General features: G+C 48.6%; 2 protein-coding genes across 2 annotated transcripts in view; both read left to right on the plus strand.

Annotated features, from left to right (window-relative positions):
* The first annotated feature begins 5,992 nt into the window (after positions 1 to 5,992).
* The window catches only part of kermit (PDZ domain-containing protein GIPC-like protein kermit), a 193,726-nt gene continuing 175,870 nt past the window's right edge, over positions 5,993 to 23,848 (plus strand). The window contains exon 1 of the mRNA XM_065437252.2: positions 5,993 to 6,187. Coding sequence (XP_065293324.1) covers positions 6,179 to 6,187 — 9 coding nt within the window. The 5' untranslated portion in view covers positions 5,993 to 6,178. The remainder of the gene's footprint in view (positions 6,188 to 23,848) is intronic.
* On the plus strand, positions 17,211 to 18,597 carry LOC135906138 (uncharacterized). The gene has a single exon (XM_065437377.2). The coding sequence runs from the start codon at positions 17,283 to 17,285 to the stop codon at positions 18,501 to 18,503; it is 1,221 nt and encodes a 406-aa protein (XP_065293449.1). The 5' UTR covers positions 17,211 to 17,282; the 3' UTR covers positions 18,504 to 18,597.

Below are 23,848 nucleotides of genomic sequence, written 5' to 3' on the forward strand. Positions count from 1 at the left end.
GTCGCAGCGTAAGCTCGGGGAGTGGCTCCATAGGAGCTCCATTTTTGGCACCACGCTCTACAGGATCTTCGAGTCATTTTCACGAGAACAATCTGAACTGTCCGCCCGACGTTGACGGCCAGCTGCAGCTTGTACTGCTCTCTGCACGTCGGTCTGCTGTGTCCGATGTTGCCTGGTTGTAGCCACGCGCATAGCTCTACGATTCGCTTCTTCAGCAGCTGCTTGTACTTTGCGAGAAGGCACAACGTGTACCGACGCGAACACACAGGTATCCAGACTACGTGGCGCACATGTCACATCCCTTGACCCATGGCACGGTACATTGATGATGATGATGATGATGATGATGATCGGCATCCCCTTTGAAATGGGGTGGTGGCAAATAGTCACCTAGCCTACTTGAGTTAATGAGGTGCGCCATGTTTTTCTTTACATCAACAGGTATACATATCCATAATCTCCTTCTTCCTCAAGACTTCTCTGGCTACCCTGTACCACTCACTATACAACTGCTACATGGCATGCCACCTGGTGTAATGTGCAGTTGGAATGCAAAGGGCGCACATATAGACTCTACGTGGTGCTCATGACGCATTGCAAAGGAAGTGGCACGATGTGATGCTGCTGATGATGATCTATTGGCATTCCCTTTGAAATGTGTCAGTGACATAGTCACCTAGACAACTTGATTTAATCAGGCACAAAATATATTTTTCTAGAACTCTTGTATACATATCCTTAAACGTCTTTTTCTTCCTCAAACTTTCTTGAACTGCCTTGTACCTGTGCATCTGCTACATGGCGTTCTACCTGGTGTAATAATATGCAACTGCAATGCAAAATGTGCACATATTGACGCTATGCGGCACATGTCACATCGCGTGTCTCCACGCGCTAGGATGTGTTTCTATGGCATTTTTCTGCTGCATGCTAGCAAGCGATGTAGTGTAAAAAAAAAAAAAAGCTCTGGTGTGACTCGGTGGGAGAATAGACTCCCACGCAATAGGCCCGGGTTCAATCCTGGTATGTTTTTCCCCCCATTGCTGGCGATAGCGGCTATAGACACCATCGCCAACAGAAATGGCTATTGGAATGAGCCCACAACAGCTTACGCTGTAAAATCATAGAGGCTTATAGTCATAGATATGTTTTACATACACCCTTTGTCACACAGACTTATTGGGCCCTTCACCAGGTCTGACTGTTGAGCTGACAAACGCAGTGCATACAACCTCAGTTATTTGTTTAATCTGTTGCTACAATAGACGGAATAAAGTTTAGGGAAATAATGAAACCTACAAACAGAATGTCTCTGTTTTTGTTTTGCTTTGTACTCTGGCAAGAGAGATGTACTTCCGTTTAGTCTGCTTGTTCCCGCGTCGTGCAGTCCCGCACGCAGAGAACTAAACTATGTAATTTTCTACCGTTTTCCAACACTGCAATCATGTTCTTTAATCTTCGCGTCTGCCTCAGTGCTCGTGATTGTGACACTGACTTATACAGCTAATCAGTTGTTCTCATGCAGAGCGTGCAATCGCCCCTGCTGTGCGAAACAAGACAAACGCAACACCTCGCACGCGAAACCGTCACCGGTAGTGCACCACACAGCAAAAATGAGTGAGAGGGAGCGAGAGGCATACGCAGGCCCCATGACGTGTTTGTCATGCGATCCTTTGACTCTGGTATGGGAGAACGCAGAGAAATAATTTTGTTTGTGGAGGCTAGATGGGGCTAGTGGAGAGAGTGTCTACATTAACGGCTACGCTCGCCACCTGAAATCGGGTTCGCGGCACTTCAAATGTGTTCAAAAAAATAAAAGCACAATGTTTACATATTAATAGCTCCGTCAAGAACAGATATCGCGGTTCTGTAAACGGCATCCATTAGATCATTGAAAGCGGACAAATTTGATATGTCAATTTAAATCTTACGTAATTTTTTTACTTAGTGTACAAGGGTCCTGCAAAAGCTGTATTTACATGTTAATTTTTTTACATTCATGTGTATCATATCAATTTCGTCCGCTTTAGATGTACTATTAGATGCAATTCACAGAATTGTGGTATCATTTTTCGTTGCCGAGTTACGGAGTTTGAAACTGAATAGTTTCGTTTTCTGAAAATGTGCGACTTTTGCCAATTTTTAATAAAAAGAATTGACGACCTAGATAAAAAATTCGAGACCAACAGTCACTGGATTTTCTTTTCAATGCAAAAAAAACCTGGCCAAATTTGGTGCAGTGGTTGCCGAAAAAAAAAAACGAATTCACCTTTTACATGTATTTAGATAGGAGCACCCGAGCTAAGCTTCCTCTTAAGTCAAAGTTTCTCACTATAACATATAATATGGTGAGAAACTCTGTCTTGAGTGATAGGCAAGCGGTAGCTTCAGTCGGCTCGCTTTAGTTGCATCTGCTGCTGGGGTTTTGAAATATGCGCGCATAGTCGGCGTGGCAAACGCACGCCGAGGTTGAGTGAAGGAATTGAAGTGTGAAGCGGTCGAGCCTGTGTTATGTCAGTCAGGTAAAGCACCAAACCACCACGCGGATCGTCGCTTAAGCAAGCAGCAGACAGGTGCCAATGCAGCTACGAAGAACGAAGGCGTCGGCATTATGACCAACAATCAGCGACGACTGGTCGCGTTTCGGGGCGGTTTCAGGGAAACGAGGAAACCTTTTGCCCTGCAAACGTGCGAAGGCAACCAAGTCACCCTTTCGAGGGCGATTCGTCGAGTTTGGCGGCATCTTCTCGGAAACAATACGATTTCTTTCGCGCCTGCAAACATGTGCAGGCGCTCAAGCGAGCGTCCAGGGTCCGCAGCGACTGCTTTTCCGCATGAAAAAAATTCGTCCAGTCTTGTGCCCAACGATGGACCGGCGAGCCGGGGACTCCGAGCATATTTGAGGCCGTGCCGGCCCATTGCTATCACAGACGGTCCCAGTCGACGCTGTCGTTCTGCTCAATGCCTTGTGCCTCTCAACAGACCGGCGAGAACTTAATAGGCGCATCTCAACGGCGCAAGGATGTGACACCACACAATCCTGCAAAATAGTGCACGTAAACCTTGGAAAGGCGACGACTTGGGCGTTTAGAGTACATGCAGGGTAAGCTATTTTTTTTTTTTCACAAAGACCCGCAACAAAACCTTTTACTAAGCAAACACTATACAAATAACTATCCCACGAAAGATCTCGTCTCATCCTATATAGCTAGGTGCTAGACAGCGGAACAAAAATTAGCAAGCAAATACGTGCCAGAGTTTCAGGTACACAAGAGCTGTTTTGACGAAACCATTGACCACGCTTAAGCCGGTATACTGTGGGCGGGTTTCGAGGTGAGAGCGCCAACTAACCGCAGTGGTAAGCGCAAGTGATGCTTTGAAAACTATGTCTTCATGGGTCTGGCTCCCCAGTCATTCCCCACGTTTCAGGGCAACGCATTTGAAGCGAACGACACCCGTGGTAGCAGAAACCCACGCGTTGTACTTCCTACTCGAAATGTACCCGCGCACAAGGCCCCGTCGAGCGGGAGGGGCGGCTTCCACAGGGTGTCTCACGGGAGCGACCTCCACCACTGGAAAAGCTGGCGCCACCGTCGGCGTGACGTGGCATGAGGGATCATGTGGACACAGCGGCCGCGGCGGCTGCATCGGAAGCGCCGAAGCGAACTCAAAACGAAAGTTTAAAGTCCCACCTGCGCTGTGGTTCTGATTAAGTGGGGAGGTTTTCCCGCCTTTGGGGGGTATCTGCTAGAATCGGCAAACAGCCATCGGCTAGAACTCGGGCATGCAGCAAGCACAGACGCGCGGAACAATTCTGCGGCGGCCTCGGGACTGCTATGTTCGGTAAAAGCAGAAAACGCGCACTGAGACGCTCGCCCGCTGCCCGGCTAATGTCGTGACGCTTTATTTGGTCTACGAACTTGTTCATGCTAGATTCTGGCAAGTTAACTGGAATGGAAAAAGAGTGATAAGAAGCACATTAGAAAAAGGCGTGACACATGGTCATGTTTGTGTTATAAATTAATGTAGTGGAGTACGAAAAAGAAGCAGCTGGAAGTCGCACGCTGAGAAGATCGATAAACATGTGCGACGCAACTTGAGAAATAATATTGAAACGTCCTAGAATGTACAAGAAAAAATATTGAATCGTCGCGACGGCACATCACAGTCGCCGTAGACATCGAAATTTCTAACGAAATTATTTTTGAACAGGTCTGATAGCGTCCACGCAACAATGGTTGCTTAGAGTGTCCACGTTTTATGGTTGCTGGTTTATGGTTTTATGGTTTATGGTTTTGCTTTCGCGCCCGCAGCGAAAGCAAAACATTGTGCGCTGACATGCATACAGACGAGACTGCGAACCCGTGCAATCGCTGCGTTGAGGCTTCATTCTAATATTCTCCATTCGGTTATACGGACAGCCTATTATAGCAACATATTTCACGTAGTTTATTCAGCGTTTGTTTACCTTTTACGCAAGAGGCCGGTTCGGGAGACTCCATCACCGCGCGCAGTGGTACTCGCTGTACTTATTCGGTAAAGAGATAGCGTCTGTAAACGATTCTATGCTTTCAGTTTGCCCAATATTATTATTTTGACAGTAAAAAACTTCCCTCGTTTTGAGAGTACTTACACAAATGTCCAGGAAGGCTGCCGCGTGGTGTTTTTATTGAGCGCCGTAAGCCAAACCTATGAGGAGCGCGCCACGTGATCCCCTCATGCTACGCAAGGGAGGCGCTTCCGACAGGTGGCGACTCCGTAAGTCCTCGCCCCCAATATTGCGGCTTCAGAGGAGGTTGGCTTGCCGAGGCTAGCAGAATCGCATAACGCTCGCTCCTAATTTTTACTTTTCCTTCCTGGCTTCGTATTGCTACACGCGTGTTGGATAACGTGGACATGGCTACACAGATAATGCGTTCCTAAGATCATAAACGGTTTTCATTCACCCATATTACATTTTTCAATAAAGTTTACTCACCTACAATGTATAAACAAGCGAAGAAAAGCAAAAGCAGACGACAAACTGTTCCAAAGCGAGCGCGAATCGTGTAGTCATTTCTCCAACGTTAGCGGCCCGCTGATACCTGTTACGTTTTATATAATCTTACATCCAATCACAAGTCCTCATAATTAAACGAGACATGTTTTTTGTGTAATAATATAGCTAAAACAGGTTTTTGCGTGCTGTTTTAATAGTAAATGAATCATTGTGACAGACGAAACGGTGCTAGCAAGGCGCGTCTTCTAGTCTTGATTCCGAGAACAATGTCAATCCAAAGTCACCATATACCGAGATTCCTATGGATACAACTGCGCCAGATTACCCTCTAGGTAATATAGTGAGAAACTCCATGGATTTTTATAGCGAAGCTTTGTACCCACCAAGGCATTTGTCGTGTCCGCGGACGAAAAAATCACAGGGGGAAGCGCGCGCCGCTGAGTTGCTTACAGCACCACCAGATGGTGCTCGCAGCGGCGGCACCGATCGTGCGGGGGGGGGGGGGGAGTAAGAAGAACCAGAAAGCTCGCCTTCACGCATAGCATTCGCCGCAAGCGTTTCCCGGTAAATATGGTTCAACAATTACGTCTCATTGGTTGATATCGCAGCTTTCTCGGCCAAGCACCTTCACAGCGTGGATTGGAACGTATGTTTTTTTATATATATATGCAGTGTTGCCAATTTCGCGGTTGGTGTACGAAAGTAAAACAAACTTTAGCAAGGTACGTATAACTGCCGTATATATAAACGTTGCATAATATTAGTAGGACGTTATTATGCGGGCGAAAATAGTAATTTGCGGTCTTATTTCTTTTTTCACTGTCTTGTATCATTTCTTGCACTTGCTTGCTTCGTTTGCACTTGCTCTTGCACTTGCTTGCTGCGGCGTTTCCGCTGTTGTTATCGCTTTGGCCGCGATTTCAAGTTATTTGCTGCCGGTTCGTCTGCTGCTTTACCGGACCGTTTTGGCGATACCATCACGGTCGCTGGCGCCTCATTTACGATGTCGCTGGCTCTTCCGCTGCTCTGCTTATGTGCGCCTATGCTCGCCCGCTTTCCATGATTTTATTTCAACCCTAGCGCCAGCCTCAACTTGGTCAGCTTCGCGAATACATTATGAAGTGAGCTTTGTGGTTCAACTACACGCTGGCAGAACCCTGCAGCCGAGCCGCTTCAGAGATGCACGAGGTAAGCGTCTTGCACGTTGTTATGCAGCTAATTAACGCTCTGCTTATCGTATACTGTTGCTATGCTAAGAGGGCTCCATGCTGTTAGCACTTTTTTTCCTTTTTTGTTGGTAATTTTATTAATGGTTTGACGAATGCGTGGTACAGCTGCCTATAATTATTACTGCACTACAGTCTCATGTTGACGCGCTGACGGAAATTGCCCTCGCCCTATTTCATTCTAAGATAGACGTTCTAAAAAAATTGTTGTTCGTTTGTTCGATGCGTTTTATAAAGCGATATCGTGTACGTTTGAAAAATTTGTGAAGCTTTTGTTATCGGTTGTGACCGGTTGCTGCGAAAATGATCAAACACGGGCTATGCGAAAAAATAAGGGTTCGTTTTTAATGAGTACAATTATGAAATTAGAAAGTGCACTTGGAACCCACGCGTGCGTTTGCGTAATCCTCAGTTTGTTCAACTTCGCTGTAAGCTGACGACGCGGCGTTCATTGTTGCCTGCATAAGCGCTGCTTTGCGTTTTCACCTTAACTAGCAATTCCATTATTCTTTGCCTATTTTAGTGTTTGTCTTATGGGGCACGTGCTACAAGCCCTGACTGGTGGTATTACATCTTAGATGTTCTGCTATTGTGTGCGTCTGTCGTTTGATGGCACACTGGCTTCGGTAGTAAATTATCGCTGTGCGAACAGTTTTAAGACACGCTGGATGAAAGAACTTGTATATAGTATCAGACAGAGGCTGTCCTTACCTGCACGACAACCTCCACGCCTTGACTGAGCGCTTCAAAAAAGCGCACGCCGGCAAGATATCATTTGTGCACAACAAAACATTATAGAATTTAACTGCATAAGCAGAGATCTATGAAGTAGCCAGCGCTTGTAAAATGAAAATGCTTGCTTCTTGACAAGGTTGAAAAATGCCCTCCGCATCTATAAAGACGGGCACACGCTTGGAGTGTAAAAGCTCGCGCTTCTATAAGCATCGGACTTCCTGTTTAATGTCATGGAGGCTTCAGTAGAAGTGTAGTACGGATTCGTGCTACTGCAGAGGTGTATTATGCCCCTTCCTGTCAACCCTCCATGGTAGCACAGTGGCTATAAAAAAAAAAAGGAAACTGAGGGGAAAAAATTCGACAAGCTTAATCAGTATACTGCCAAATAAAGTAGCAATTCATTCTGGGAATATTTTGGTGTCATAAAAAGACAAATGTGCTTTTTTTTCTATTTTACAATTTATTAGCTGGTAACTGCTACGAAACAGGGCTTCTGGTAAAAGAGATAGCCCGCCTTGTGGAAGCCCGTGCACGGCTATTGTGCCGTGCGGAGTTACGTCGCTCATTTGAGCGCCGTGGTTTGGTCCGAGTTCGTTCATTTCCTTGTGGGTTTGTTCTAGGCGTAGCGTGCGCTTCACTTCAAATTTCGCCTGACCTAGCGCACCTCATTCATTGGCAAAGTAAAGTGCGACTGCAAAGTGTTCATTACAGTGCTCCATGCGACGTGGTGTGTCCCGCGGTGACGATTAAAGCGGAGCGCGAAGAAACGTCATGGTTTGTTTGTTCACTGTGCAACTGAAACAAGCTCCGAGCGCACTACAGGCAACAAAAGTGATAGGATGAAATGCTTTTTAAATGATAACATGCAGGAACGCTGCCTTGTCTTATAAACGTTGAATGTGAAAACATCGTGTTGAGCAGAATTGCGAGTGCTTCAATAGAGAGTTTTAGCCCAGCGGGTTTACGGCCAGCGGAGCGGAACGGTCTCCACCGTTGCGCCAGCGGAGCGGCTCGCGAAAAAAGAATTTTAGCCCAGCGGATCACCCGCTCGAGCGGGGTAAAGAGCGGGGCGCTCTGCTGCCCCACCTAGTGGTTCGAATAGGAGTTACAGAGAAATGAAATTGAATTACGCTTGCTTTTATTATGCAAGAAATGCTGCATAAAGATATATTACATGTTCTCAGTGCATTATTTGTTAATAATGTACTGAGTACTAATGTACGGGTCAGCGCGGCAGTCGCCGTCTTCGATGCAGAACTGCCGGCGTTCACGTTCGCGGCTGCCGTCTTGCATTTCCCATACACGCCCGCGCGCCCTTACGCACGCTCGCGCGCTGCGTATACCCTCCGCTGGGGAGTGCTTTCCAGCGGGCGTAAATAGAGTTACTGTACCTACGGTAGCATATACAGTAACTCTAGGCGTAAACGCTGCTCCGTAAAACCGCTGGCCCCCTCAGCGTGGTGCGCATGCGCAGTCGCGTCTCCGCTCGCCCGCTCCGCTCCGCTGGCCGTAAACCCGCTGGGCTAAAACTCTCTAATGATCGTGTGAATAGGTTCCGCACGCATCGCTATGTTGTGATTCTGCGTTAGCCATACTACTTTCCCCGTATTGAAACATAATTTTTTATTCGGTCATGTATAGTGGGCGCACGATTCTATGCAAATGAAAGTGAAGCGGCTTTTTAAACCTCTCTGGCACTGTCGTTCATTGCCATCCTATTTCTCCACGTTTCTAAGAAACGTACAGAAGCAATTGCCGTCATTACCAGCTTGATTATGTTCACTTTAGACACATAGGTCATCCCTATATTTTAAGGACGCGCTGGCGCGTAAGCTGAGGCGAGCTTCAAGCTCAGGGAAGAAAACTGTTCGCATAGTGCTCAATATGGCGGACCTTAAAGAATTTTAAACATTCGCGCGAAGCAACGTAAAGTCACGACGTCGCCTCCACTTGCCGATTCCGATGCCCTACTTTTTCTTCAATTTTTGTTTTCTTTTGACAGAATAAGTTGTCCCCCCCGACACGCATATGGCGACGGTTGTAACACAACGTCATTTTCTAGACATCTGGGCTATGCAAGCTTCGCTACCAGTCTAGGTATACCTTGGTCTACCTGCAATGGCGGTCATGAAGCAGCAAGAGAGAACTATCTACTTCACCCGAAACACTTGTTTTTTTTTTTGTAATCTCTGCAAAATTTTCTTGTCAAACGTACGTATACAGACAGCCTGGTGAAATGTAGACAAGCGGATACAGGTGGGCTATTGTGGTATTCCGTTATCGACGGATCTGACGTCAGCCCATTCCACACGCCAGTGGTCTGAGCTCTGTGCAAGCGTGCGTGCAGAGTGTGTGTGGCAAGGTCGACAGCGTCGCTGTGTTCCGCTCGTTCTGTCCCCGCGGGCCGCAGCATTCGTGTCATCGCAGAGTCGCAGCTGGTTCTCAGACAGGCGTGTGACATTTTTTTGTGTCTGACGTGTGTTTCGAAATGCCGGAACATGGTGACCGCCGAGCGATCGTTGCGAGGCCTCCCTGTGCTGTGACATACGTCGCAGGGACGCCGAAGACGACGAGGATGCGCATCCATTGTTTTCCGGGACGAAGCGGTGATTTACGTGGCTGTGATATAGCTTCGCACTGTGACACATTTGTGTCACCTATATATCCGGGGGTCGTATCGTAAGAACCCGACAAAGACACAGCACAGGGGAAGCATCACAGTGAAAATTACGTGTATACTTATTGATGAATTGAAGAAATTATAAATGATGGAAACTGGATGAAAAAAATTTAGTCATTCCACCCTGTGAAGGTGGTTGACCAGTGAAGATGCTATGGTGGTGTAAATTATGTTCGGATAGAGTTCGTTGGTATGTAACTGCATATAATTATGTATGTGCCATTTATGCGAAAAGGAAAGAAATATCAGGCGCGCACGAGCAGCCAAGCTGTGGTGTGATTTTCCTGAATCAACGCAGGAATATATGTATGTAGGAATATATATATATATATATATATATATATATATATATATATATATATATATATATATATATATATATATATATATGTTTGTGTGTGTGTGTGTGTGTGTGTGTTATTACAAACATGGGGTTGTTCGTTTCCCTCCCGTAGACGCCCATGTATTGACTACAGACGGGAATTCTGTAACGTTTACAACTTCGCTGTGAACTAACTAATTATGACGAGTAAATTAAATTATTAAATTAAATTAAATTATTAATTATGACGAGTATTTATAAATAAATAAATAAATAAAATGAAACTCGGCGTAATGACAGAGTCGTTTTATTGGCCAATTTCAGTATGATTTTTTCCAAGATACCTACATTATATTGAGAGCTACAGAACATTCGCGTTAAAGTTGGCTTTGTCGCAAGACGTTTTCTTTTCGCCGCCACGATTTTTCCGGAGGGTAGCCATAGGCAGCTTCGCTGTAAAAGCAAGCAAACCTTGGCCGCAGGTGGGGGACGAACCCACGTCTTCGCGTTACGGGTGCAATGCTGCTACCGCGGCGCCGTCGACTTTCTCGGGTATTTGTGTTTATCTATTACAGGTAAACCTGGGAGTGTTAGCCACCAGCACCACCCCTCACAAGCCTTGTCGGCGGATGTGGAACATTCTTTTTTGTTGCAGGCGTCACGTGCACGATGCCTTTTTGGGTGAAGGCAACTGAACCCACGCACGTTGCCTGACGGCATCAACGTTGCCGGATTCGAGGCCTCGCTATGTAATGAACGCCAAGAAAGGAAACCGTCAACCTGTTAGAATGTCTAGAATGCGAAACCGAGCCAGCTGTCGGTTTATGCTACTCTGGCGTGCTTGAAGCCCTTCGGCTCAGCGAGAGCAGGGAGGAAAGTAAACATGTAGGTATTAGAGATTAGTAAGAAGCGATTAGTAGTTTGGTGGAAGAAAAGTAGGCAGACGGGCAAACAACGGAGGCGTACAATAAGATAGTTCCCAATAGGGGCTCAGAAAATTTGGTGACGGAAATCCTTCGCGCTTTTATTATTATTTTTTTTTAGATAAGTAGGCAAAGTAATAACAAGACTTGGTGGCGCAACCCACCAAAGGTGACGCTCATAGCATCCATCCACCCGCGGCGGCGCCGGCCCCACCGGGGAATGAAAAGAACCAGAAAGCCGTATCCGCGGCAATGAGGAAGTAAACGCTTCGAGAATGGATTCTAATTGCGCTTCGTAAGTACGCGTATGCTGCCGCCGACACCGTGATGCGTTCAAGGCTTCCATCGTACTCGCTAGTATAGTCGGCGACTCCGAGTTGATGTTCGCCTCGGCGTCGGTGAGGGAAACTTGAAGTTGTTGTGGATGTCGGGAAGTCACATTGCTGTAGGCAAGTCTGTGACGCTTATTGCAAAGTGGTTAACTGTTTATTAAGGTAGAATAGGCAAGCAATTGAATGGAAACTAATTACACGGACACAAACCTACGATTCAAAAGTTAGAATTTCGGTCTTCTTTCTCTTAGCCGAATCTCCACCCCAATCCGCGTCCGACGGCCCTGCACGTACCTAAAAGCATACCCAACATATCCCCCCGCGCCCCGTCGTTCGTCCAATCACATTGCGGTGAGCGCAGTGTCCACACAACGGGGCTCCACAGTGACACTGTCTGGAGTTCCAATACGTCAAGGCCGTTGCCACAAATCATTTGCATTGCAACGAGCCTCGTGTTTCACAACCTCGCAAGACACACTTCCCTGAAGAAAAACACTTCCACGCCCCGTTGGGGCATCTGGCCCGTTTGCGGAATGTCTCGGCATGGTGCGGTTCAGCGGCAAGGGGTTGACTTCAAAGCCACGGCACTGCTTCTGCGAACCGACCGGCGGAAGTTCCGACTCACAGTCGGCTCACGTACGCTGCTCTTCGTAAACAGCGGCGGCGCCGTCTTGGTGTCGAACCACGCGTCTTTTTTGACCACCCCGCGTGACCGCTACATGCAGCCGCCCGCACAAACGCTGAACTCCACTCTCCGCTTAACAAAAGCCTCGGTATAATTTGTGTGCGCGTGCGTGCGTGCGTGCGTGCGTGCGTGCGTGCGTGCGTACGTGTACTCGTTTCGACTCTTTATGCACTCGCACAACGCTTCGTTGTATATGAGTGCCATTGGATCTGCCGCATTTCTTTTGGCTGAACCAATTAAAAAAAAAATGCCTGTGACAGATATCACAATTCTAACCCTTGATCTAAATTACCCGTTGAGGCGGCCGTCGCTTCTACGAGGACCAAATGCTTAGTTGAAAACGTAACATAATTACGCGAATTAACATTTTAATAATTGCTTTTCGGCACATATTTCAATCTACGAATTGTAGCTAGTGAGTATCCAGGCCATATCGACTTGGAACGAAAGCTCAAGACTACGCCGGTTCCGAGATGTTAACTTCCGAAGTGTACGGTGAAATGCATTGGCGTTACAGTTGTTTCTGTGTTTCATTGCATAAAACAGCGTTTTCTTTTAAAGGTAAGTGGAATAACAGTGAATTCTTACTGCAAGTTTGACGGCGCATATCTCAGAATTTGTTCCAAGTCGGTCGTTGTCGGTGGCGGCTCACCGTAAGGGGGTGACTGAAAAGAAAATGAGCGATGTAGTTTGACGGCTCTTGGTTTCTTAGACGAGGGGACAAGAAGGAGAGAGTGGGAAGGCGGCAGAAAGAAGAAAAGGAAAAAGAGAAGGACATAGAATGGTGGGGTGTTGCAGAGGCGTAGCCAGGAGGGGGGCACCGCCGATTAAAACAACCCCGGCGCCGGAAATCATTATGGATTTTGTCTAGAATGTCTTTTTCACGCTCGAAAACACATCTCAGCGCTTACATTGCGAACTCGGGCCGGATTTCGCGGCGAGCCCCATGTACCTGGAGTCACATAACTCAAGGAGCCCCATCCGAGCACGAAGTTTCAAGGGCGTTTTGATGGCGAGAGGACTCGTCGCGGCATCTACGGAGCGCATGGATGTCAATACCGAAACTTTATGGGAACTAAGTTCTCATAAACTTTTGATGCGAAAGGTGCATTGACATTTCTAAAGTCATGCTTTAGTATTTCAATACCGGAACTTTGTGGGTTTAATGTTCTTATAAACATTTGGTGCTGAAGGTGCATTGACGTTCCTAGAGTCGTACATCGGAACATACGAGACAAGCCAAATCAACACACTATCAGACAAGTTGACAAAGCACGCAGCGAGGTCCGATGAGACGAAGGTAGTGGTGGTTTATTTGTGTTGTCATGTCACAAAAAAAGTGGCTATGGTGTTGGGCTACGTAACACGAGGTCGCGGGATCGAATGCAGGCCACGGCGGCCGCATATAGATGGGGGCGAAATGCGAAAACATCCGTGTACTTAGATTTAGGTGCACGTTAAAGAGACCCAGGTGGTCGAAATTTCCGGAGTCCTTCACTACGGCGTGCCTCATAATCAGGAAGTGGGTTTGGCACGTCAAACCCTATAATTTAATGTCACAGAAAAAAAATATCCACGTTCTTTTCACCTACGCCAAAGCATTCATGTCGAGACACTAAATGCAACAAAGGTAACCACGTTCTTATTTATTTTTCTACTTTGACTTTTATTCGAAAGGAGACATTAAGCCTCTGCAGTTTTCTTGTTCTCGCTACCCGCGGGCTGCCAGAGCCAGCCAGAGCGCGTTCGTTTTTCTCTGGCCGAGTGGATTTTCGCCTGGCACAGTTCTGGACGCCTTCTGGCTAGCATACGAGAAAAGAAAACAATGGTCGCTCGCCACCATCACTCTGGGGGCTCCAGAGATTGCAACGCGTTCGCTTGGGCGCAACTTTTCCGGAAAGTTTTGTCTCGCCGGTGTAGGAAACCGATCACTATGCGTATGTTTCTCTGTGGACCAAGCGTCTCGCTTTTTCTTCGATATTCCTTCTGTAGCCATATTAGGTGCCCAAAGTAGGCATTCAATTGTGGCCAACATGCTTTCCTTCGTTTTTTTTTTTTTCATTTCGGTGCCCTCACCCCACAAAAGAAAAAAAAAAGATTGTTGCGGCGCAGCGAATTGTCACATGGTGAAAGTTCAATTTTGTTACCTCTTTTGCGGAAAGCAATGGGCCACGGGACGCTTCAGTTGCTGGATACTCTTATTAAATTATTGCGATAGCAACTATGTGGACACTCCAGGCGCATTCCTGACGTCGTCGTCGCTCTCGCGCGCCGTATCAAGTCCAAGGGCGATAACATCGTGACCGCGCGCTGTATGGCCAAGTGAAAGCGTAGGGGGAGGCATGGGTGAGCCGACGATGCTGGCTCAATAATCTGGTGTGCGCAAAGGCGAAAAGCGGGGAGAAAGCGTGCCGCCTTCGCGCGCGATTCGGGACTGGGGCGGGCCTTAGGATTCTGTGGTCTGTGAATCTGTGATTGCGCAACATGCTTATTTGCCTTGTTTGGCGCATCATATAACGTGACTTTTCTTAGATACGTAGACCTATTAGAGACTTATACGTATAATATTTAAATACCTCATTGAGAGGTTTTGTGTATACGTGCAGTGAACTTTGTTTCCAAAGACACTTTTTTGCGCATTTGTATATTCGATTGTATATTCGCATTTCTAATGTGTGAGAGCGAGTCAAATGAAAGTGAGCCAACCAAGCCCGCGCAATAATGGTTCGGTTCATTATCTGCAAGGCATGCGCGTAGCACACATGCATCCCTCATTTACAAAAGTGACACGCAGGTCTGAGAATAAATGTTCTTTAATGCGCTCAAACACTGGGTTGAACATGGTGGCGTGACATAACGAACGCTCCAAAAGTTGAACAGCGCGGTGTCGAGAAGTTTCTAACAGCTGAAGGCGTTTCCCAAAAAGAAATTAGTCGCCGTGTGGCTGCTGTGTACGTTGAACATTGCATTTCACTTGCCACTGTGAAGCGTTGGCGGAAATGATTCAATGAAGGACGTGAAAATTGCAAAAATGATCCAAGACCGCGCCAAAGCCTCGGTGCAATCACCCCCAACGCAATTGCAAAGGTTGATGAGCTGATTAGACAAGAACGGAGAATAAGCGTCGACGAACTGGCAGAGCGTGTGAACATCAGACACTGTTCGGTTTACACCATAATTCATTAACATCTCGGTTATCGGTTCTTGTGTGCGCAACGGATGTCCAAAATTTTGAGCTACCTCCAGAAAACGGAGAAGTTCGGCGCTGCCTTGACTCATCTGATCCGGTATCACAATGAGGGTGACGACTTCTTGTCTACAATTGTGACCGGTGTTAGATACGGGACCTTTTCCTGAGCCTACTTCGAGTTCACCAGACCATATCGAATCGCCTCACAGCTAATTAAGGAGCGCAGAAGCACATCTACCACGTTCCCGAGGCGCTGCACGTCCAAACAAACCTCCAACCTCGTGCGCCGCAGGTGGAGCTATTCACTGCTTGATTCTTCCCGAAAGTGTAGCGGGAACCTGGCACGGATACAGGTAACATAGGTCCCGAGCAAAGCTGCTTTGCAGCACTGAAACGTCCCTCGAAGACATCCCGTCTCACCCCATCCGCCTATTGTGACGGCGCTTGCAAGCCAGGAAGGCAATACCGCAGAGAGAAGTAAGCCCTCGGACAATTGGAGCCCAAGAAGCGACCCTCTGCGCCGGGTGCGACACAATCACACGGGCGCCTACCATTGGCCGAAAATGACGCCACCTGAGCGGGCTCGCCGATTGGCCAAAAATGACGCCACCTGAGCGGGCTCACCGATTGGCTGAACGTGACGTGACTTCGAGACACCGAGAGGGTTAAAAGCCGGAGACCGGGAGCAGCGAAAAGTACATTCCTTCATTCATCTCTTTCGAGCTTCTTGCTACGGGCCGCAGCGTCCGAGTTGCTGCTGGCCTGTAATGACTTTATGGCTGTTAATTTATTTGTACTCTCACTGTAATGTAAATAAACCTCCAGTTTTCATCTCAAAGTCCTCCTCAACCTCGGCCAACTCCCGCACCCAAGGGCAAGGTCCAAAATCTCGGGGACAGCAATTGGGATTGGCCGTTAGGTCCAACAACTGGATGTCAGCGCTGGGATCGTCCTACAACTCCAACACTGGGAACGAATCATGGTCAAGCCAGTCAAGAACAAGGTTCTTGACTGGCAAAGTTTCATTAAAACATTTGTCCTCAACTTGTTCATTTCATGGCCCATACATTCTTTAATATCAGCGGCATGCACTGCTTTGTTGGTTTCGAACTGATATATTTCTAAAGTTCGTGTGATTTTTTTCGTTTCTTATTAAATAGACAAAAACCATGGAAGCATTGATATCAGTTATTTCGGACACAATTTTCGGGACATACGAGTATATTATTCTATGAAAAAAATACATATTTTACTTGTCTTGACAGTGCGCAGCCTTCAAGAATTCGTTTGCTGCATCTTTGGCAATGGCAATGCAGTTATTATTCATATATTGGATCACTCGACAAACTATGAGGAGGAGGCCGAGCTGCAACGTGAGCCCCCCCCCCATAGGAAATTTCTGGCTACGCCATTGGGGTGTTGCGGGAGCGAGAGGAGCCTTCAGAGGTGTCGTAGGCGACGTGCGTTTGTAGTATTAGGAGAGCTGGTCACCCGGTCAGTGCGAGCAACAAAAGGACATGAGTTGTTCCTTGCACGCTGACCGGCCGACCGGCTTTCCTAAAACCACAAACGCCGCCGCCTATACGACACTTCTGAAGGCTCCCTAACCTCCCGCTCCAACACCACACCGTCCCATGTCCTTCTCTTCCTGTATTTCTTTTCCTTTTGTTTTTTGTTTTCCTTTCGAATGTTTCAATTCGCCTTGGATATACGACGCGCGATTTCCATTTCTGCTGAATTTTTGTGTGGCTCATACAAATAAGCTGCTAACACTTGTGCCATCTGCATGCGGCAGTGTGATTGATCTGCAAGTTACCGAATGGGGAAATTTTACGTGTACGCCATTAAGCTTCACCTTATACGAACATCGGTTTGTTTCTGCTTAATTTTCTGTCCATTTGTGCACGTTTTGGGAAATCGAGTTCCCGCACGACGCCGCCTGTGCCGTTTGACACAGGTTTGTAGAGGTGCATGACGCGGTAAGGGACCAAAAGAATTAAAAAAAAAAAACAACGTGTCCGTGAGGCCACGGCTGTTTGCGACCCAGACCCCGCCTGAGCGCAGCTGTGCTCCCCTCTTTATCAGCCTCTTTCCTGTACACTGGCGCATCGACCACGTGACCCCCCGTACGCCTCATCTGTGCCTGTAGCCACTGCGCTGGCAGCATTTTTGCGAGGAACGCAGGCAAACATGGCTTACGTGCTCAGGCGTCCTCGGTGCTTCTCGTGCTTTTTGCTACTCCTAGTCCTAGTTCTTGCTACACCGCTGTGTCATGGATCTGAAGCAATGGGTGACTGTTCGGGACGCTTTCATGTAGAAGATTCGACCGTCAAGCTCTACGTCCAACAGTTCCTCAACTCCACCCGCAGCCTCGTTGAGTGCCGCTACATCTTCGAGGCACCACGGGACTCGGGCTTGCTAGTCTTTGCGAATGACATCAGAGCCGTACACGACTCCGATATACCAGGGTGCCCCGTTACCATCTACAGCAATGCCGATGCATCCGGAGAGCCTGTCGTTTCTTTGTGTGAGCACTACGCTACCATGACAATTCCTGTGCCTTCTTCCGTAGCCTTGGTAGTCTACAAGCCGCAGTTCAATGGCAAACCGTACACCCTAACACTGGACTTGCAGGTTACTTTGACCGGAGGAACCAACCTTCGCGCATGCGGCGACTCCTATATTAACGCGCTGTCCATCGTACCGATGAAATACTCGGTGGGTTTTAGAGCCGACGCTGGCTCGGGCGACACGTCTGATTTCTGCGACCTCAACGTGACAAGCAAGGACAGTGACGAAACCTTGGGCACCAACTGCGTGCTCACCAGTGACGGCGTCTGCAACTACGAGGTTCTTGTGAACAACGGAAGCGCGGCGGAGTCCGCAGGCTCGGTTGACCTAGACGTCTTTGGCGGATCGGCCACGGTCAGGCTTCACCCGGCCGGCATCACCGGTGTCCTGGTCTCCACTCTTCCGGCGGGATTCGTACCCCTGACCTCCCTACAGCCGCCACCCGCAGTGTCGCCGCCTGAAGAAACAGTTACAGCCTCTTCTGGCGCAACGAACGGCGCTGACGTGAACGAGACTTCCACAGAAGGATCGGCTGGTTCTCTTGTGAGCTTGGACACTGACTTGGCAATGAACGAGACGGAGGCACCGATGTTGAACGTCACCGACTACAACACGACCACAGGTGTCGATGCCGCAAATACGAGCACTTCTGGGGGCAATGATGATACTAATAACGACGACGATGACGGCAATGTCATACATGTCATCATAATCGACGACACTCCGACAACGTTCTGGCGTAGAACAACTGACTGGTTCAGCGAAACGTGGACCACCATGTATTATACGGTTACGTTTACCTACAGGAGTTTTGAAACATGGCTTTGGAGCTGGTTCTGAGTCTGACAATTGGAGGCTGTGACATAAACCCAGCAAAGTGTATCTACTGAGCAACACGATAAAGATGGCACTGCCATAATAAAACCAGTGATAAGATGGACTTTTTTTTGTTTTCTCGTCTTGGGAACACAGTGTGTATGCTATGCTTGCGATGTCAAATTACTCATAATAAGCTGACAGTCTATCCACGCGTGTACTCTAGCCTCGGATAAACCCTGCATCTTGCAGCACCTGCCATGTTTTCATTTTATGAAACCGAACATAATGCGCTGTTCGTTCGTTAGACAACAAATGAAGCTTCATGGGAACCTACTCGACGAATGTCTGTGCTTCCAATATTTCCAAACTTCCCACGCTATTTGCTCTGACGCGTAACACATCTCGCAGTTTAAGTATACTTTTGGATGCCAGAAGCTAGTTTTTCGTGCTCTCTACGGACGGTTGTATACCGTAGCAAATTCAATCTCCCGGAGACGTAACGTTACAACAGCGATTACAGTCGGTCAGCTTAGGATGATTCATTCGCCGACAATCCTTGCTGCTGGTTGATTCAGAAAGCTTTACAAATTCTTTAAGCGAATATCAGTGTACAGAGATTTCTTTGCCTCTCTCGGCCGTTGTCGTGGCGGTGGCCGGGGGGGGGCATTGGTGGTCGTACTTTCCCTGCTGATAGGGCGCATTGTTGCGGCTTGTGATTGCTTTTAGGCCAGGGATCCTCCATGCACATTGGTGAGTACGTCAGGGAAAAGGGGCGAAAAGGTTTATTTGCCATTGTTTACACTGACTTCAGATACGGAAGCCCATTCCATCTAGGGGCATTTTAAATGTCTGAGCTCGCGTCAGGACACGTCAGCCTCTACTGCACCTGAGGTGCCCGCTTTTAAAGCGAAGCTTTCTATGTCTCACTGGTTCGTCCGTGAGCGCCGAAAACGCACTGAAGGAAAACCATCTTACGCACCAACTTAGCTGCGAGAACACTACAGTTTACATTCGTAGTACCGCGCCAGCGTCGACTGGCCGGCCGGTCAGTGCCTGATAACGGCGCGAAGCGACGAGCTTAAAGACTAGCGCATGAGCACAAAGTTCACTGGAAGTGCAAGTTGCCTCTGCTAGGAATGACACTACCCCTGTCGCGATTAACATGAGCTTCCCTGCTTATCGGAGACAGCAAGTGCGCGTGAACACGGGCTCGTCTTAGGATCTCGAAAAAAATCAAAGCCCCTTTCTTAAGGAAAGATAGTTGAACGCCACGTCACCTAGACCTGCATTGTATTACGCGCGTCACGCCATGCCTTCCCGGTCGCCACCATGGGTAGGCCTCGGGTGCAGCGCTCGGCAGAAGAGGCTGCCGTACGCGAACGTAAGCGCGAGCGCGATCGTGCCCTTGAAGAGCCCCTCACCAGGCCCCATAGCAAATTTTGGTTATACGTTGGAAGTTGTTACGTGTCCTCTAGGGAGTGTTCTGCCGCAAAAATTTTTCATGTCGGCTCATTAATAGCAGACATAGAAATATTTCAGCGCCGCCAACCCATTATTTCAGCAGGCGGGTTCCACTGCCAAGCAAGACGCTCTCCGCTCGCCCCGTCTAGCCTCCGCAAGCGAAATTCCTTCCCTGCGTTCGCCCATACCGGACCTCGAGGATCGTGTGACGCATACGTCACACCGCCTTCATTTTTTTTTTCGGCGCTACGCATTTCCGTCGACGGCGTCGCGCGCGAGATGTCTCGTTCACGCAGCGCACGATTTTGCGCGCTGTGCACAAGGAAACATTACTAGCGGTATAATTCAGTGCCTACACGAATACTGAGACAGAACAATCGGATCGCAGAGCGTGATCACGCGCTGGAACACGGTAGAAAATGGCACAGTTGTGGTACCTGCGCGCGTGACCGCACGACCGTGGGAACAAGCAGACGAAGCGGAAGTACATCTCTCTTGCTTCGGTGCGAAGTAAAACAAAAAACACTCATTCCGTTTGTGTGTTTTATTATTTCGCTAAACTTCAACTCGTCAATTCAAGCAACAGATCGCACAGATAAGAGATGTTGTCTTGAATAACTCTCGAAGTCACGTGTCACCATGAGCGACGTCACACTGCGGACACGACTGCGTAGGCGCACGGGGAACTACTACGTCACCGTCCGGCTTGGAGCGCGGCGGCGGCGAGAAGGAAAAACGGCGTTCGATTTGAAATTTCAGATCTTCCCGCGGCGCGTAGCGATGTAATACTTTGCAGACACGATAGCTATCGCGCAATGTATGCTCTGCGCTTGTCAGCTCAAAATGGCCAGACCTGGTGAGGGGCGCTGTCGCGCTAGAGCTTTGGGGCAGATTTGGGCGCCAGAGCTTTGGGCCTCCTCTCCCGTGGCCGACGTATGTCGGCCACGGGAGAGGAGGCCAGCAGCGAGAGCATGGCCGACCGCCGGAGACAACGCACGTATAGCGAATCGCAGATGGGCTGGTTAACCTTTTCCCCCGTGCAGGGTAGCAGATCACTCTCTGGTTAACCTCGTTACTTTCCCTTCGTTTATGTCTCTGTACCTCTTGTGAACGGCTCTGTTCTCTACGGAATTACGCAATGACAACAAATGCGACCTAAGTATCTTCGCTGCAACAGATGTACGCCTTCAAGCGCATTATTTCTTAGCTAAAGCGAACCGATTTCTAGAAGCGTTCAGCTATTCGCTCGCATTGGCAATCATCGTCGATGGTTTCTGCACATTTCTTTTGCAATCTCTCATCATTTCATGTAATCTGTCAGTGTGGTGCTGACGCCACTAAATGCAAGCAATATTTTCGCACAAATGAAGCGTTAACGTAGTAATCATGTGACCTGGACTACCCCCCCCCCCTCCCCTCCAAAAGAAAACGGGCTAAAATTATATTCATTGCGCCCTTGATAATAAGCCTGGTCGCGTTTGACACCCAAGCATGGGCAGCATTTGAAAACGCTCTCATAAGCGGCAAATATAAACACGTCTATTGGCAATATACTGTTCCGTGTACGCTTGCTCCTTCGCGAGCTTCGCATCGGATATGTGGCATTACTGTTTGACGATGCTCGGAACCCAATCGTGCGTTGTCAATAGCACTCACTGCTTATATTCGCGCTTTCAAACGACCTCTTTCGGCGCAGAAAGTGTTTACGTAAAGGGAGAGCTAGCGGTCATGTCGACGACTCAATGTCAATTAAATGCGGATAGCACGTCAGAGGCGTTATATGTAAACAGGCGGTCCACAAGCAACGATAAAGGAGGCTAAAAACCGCATTCTGGTAGAACTTAGAGTATCAGTGCGCCGTCCTGGTGCCGGTTATGTGCGGGATTATGATTACTTCTCATACTGGCTCATAATTAAATATTCATTCGTTTGAATAAAGTGCTGCGACTCCAAGGAGACTTAATTAAGGGAAATCACATTGAACTCACATAAGCACTGTATACCTATATACCACTCTGAACGGTATTATTCCCTTGTCGCCTTTATGGCGTGGCAGTACAGCAAGGGCGACATCCTGCCTAGGTACGCACGTGTGGTTGCAGATACAGGCTTGCGAAGGCACACGCGTAGATAAAATAAAAATATCGACAGTAACGAACGACCTCCGTTCCTGAAAGTGCGTTGGTAGGTATACCTCGGCTGCGCGGAGCCGTGTTACGAACTTCCAACCGGTGCCACCAGTGTTACGACATCCCAACCGGTGCCGCCAGTGTTACGAACTTGCACCGCTGCACCACGATAACGGCTTTGTGGTCCCGTAGCGCTCGTCACCCGTTTCGTGACAGAGCGTTGGTAGCGAAGACTCCGAGCCTGGCGTCGATGAGAATAACAAAAGGGACTTTATACATTATATACAGGTTATCATACAGGACATGAACGGATCGGCACTGGGGCCGAGAGCTCACACAAACGCGACTGTTCTCGCACGACGGCGTCCGGCGAAAACGCGTGACACATCTCACCCCAGTCGGGAGCGGCACTCTCTCCCGGTGGGTCGGCAGATCCTGTTTTTCAGGCGGCTTGTCACTGCTTTTATAATCCCCGAGGCCCATTGTCACTCAACCGGCCCAATACAAAGTCAGCACACGACGGTCGTCCGAGGGGTCCAACCAGCGACCGCGCTGGCCACTCGGTTCAAAGTTCGCGCGCGCGGTGACCTCCAGGCAAGGGAGGTGCGGCGCCGGGCCGTCGGGCACACGCGGGCACGTCAAAACACGCTGCTCCGCCGAGGCTTCTCCCGCACGAAGGCGCAGCATCTTGACTTGTGAAGGGAGAATTATGGCGCTCGCAGGATAGATTCCGCATCTTGCAGATTCGGAATCCGGGCTTGTGGTAATGGCACAACAGCATCCCCGCCCTCAGATAAGGCGCCGGGAAGACGAGCTGCCTCCACGTGGCTCGGATGCCAGGCGCGCACGTTCGTCAGGCTCGTCCAAGTTCACGTCCATTGTCGGGACGCCAGGTAACTTCACGTGCCCAGGTCCGACTCGTCAGGACAGGAGCTCTGCTCACCACGTCGTCGCCAAGGCACCTTGACCAGCTCCGCTCGGGTCGTTCCTAAGACCTTGCTTCTCGCCACTGGTCCCGCTTGGTCGTTCTGCAGCTTGCAAAACCGACCGGCAAAAGGCAACACCCAACACGAACAAGTGCCCTCTGTCTCCCGTCAAACACCAGACAAAGCCATAATTCAAATCAACCTAATTAATCGCTATCCCCTTTTGCTCCCGCTGCAACAAGAGGCAGGTGTACGATCTAGCACACAAGGCTCAAACAATCAGTTTTCAAATCATCAACATAACAAACTAGAAACAATTATTAATCATCAATAATAATGACAAATAGAATGGTCCCCTTGAAATCGCTTGGACCGAAAACATACTTCTGAGGAAGCAAATGAGGTCATTCATTTTTCCCGGCGATATTTTCGCGGAATCCGAAGCTGCTTATATTTGCGACCCTGCTTATCCGTGTAGCGGCGGTACAATAAGCCAGATTCCTTGCCAAATGAAACCCCCTTTTCTTTCACTCCCCGTTTGACGCTCTTCCTCAGATCGGCTAGTGAACAATCTTCCTGTTGTTCGCGAATCCGAGTTTCCCTTTCAACTGCAGCCTGCTCCTGCCAGCTGGCGGAAACCGGAGCGAGTGTGGAGCCCGCGTCGCCTGATTGCGGCGTCGAGTCTATGTCGCGGCTAGCACTGCACGCGTCACTCCCACTCACTTCCAGGACCCGCTCGTCTAGGCCAGCCTCCAAGCTCTGCCTCTCCCGTGACTGCTCGCCACTCAAGTTACCGTGATCGGTCCGTGTGCCGCACCGCCTTTCGCTCACCGACGCTAAGTCAAGTTCC

The sequence above is a fragment of the Dermacentor albipictus genome, chromosome 9, assembly GCF_038994185.2.
Source record: "Dermacentor albipictus isolate Rhodes 1998 colony chromosome 9, USDA_Dalb.pri_finalv2, whole genome shotgun sequence".
NCBI classification, from domain to species: Eukaryota; Metazoa; Arthropoda; class Arachnida; order Ixodida; family Ixodidae; genus Dermacentor; species Dermacentor albipictus.

What these genes read in the sequence shown, in the direction of transcription:
- LOC135906138 (XM_065437377.2), top strand. Translation starts at nt 17,283, where the DNA reads ATGGCTTACGTGCTCAGGCGTCCTCGGTGCTTCTCGTGCTTTTTGCTA.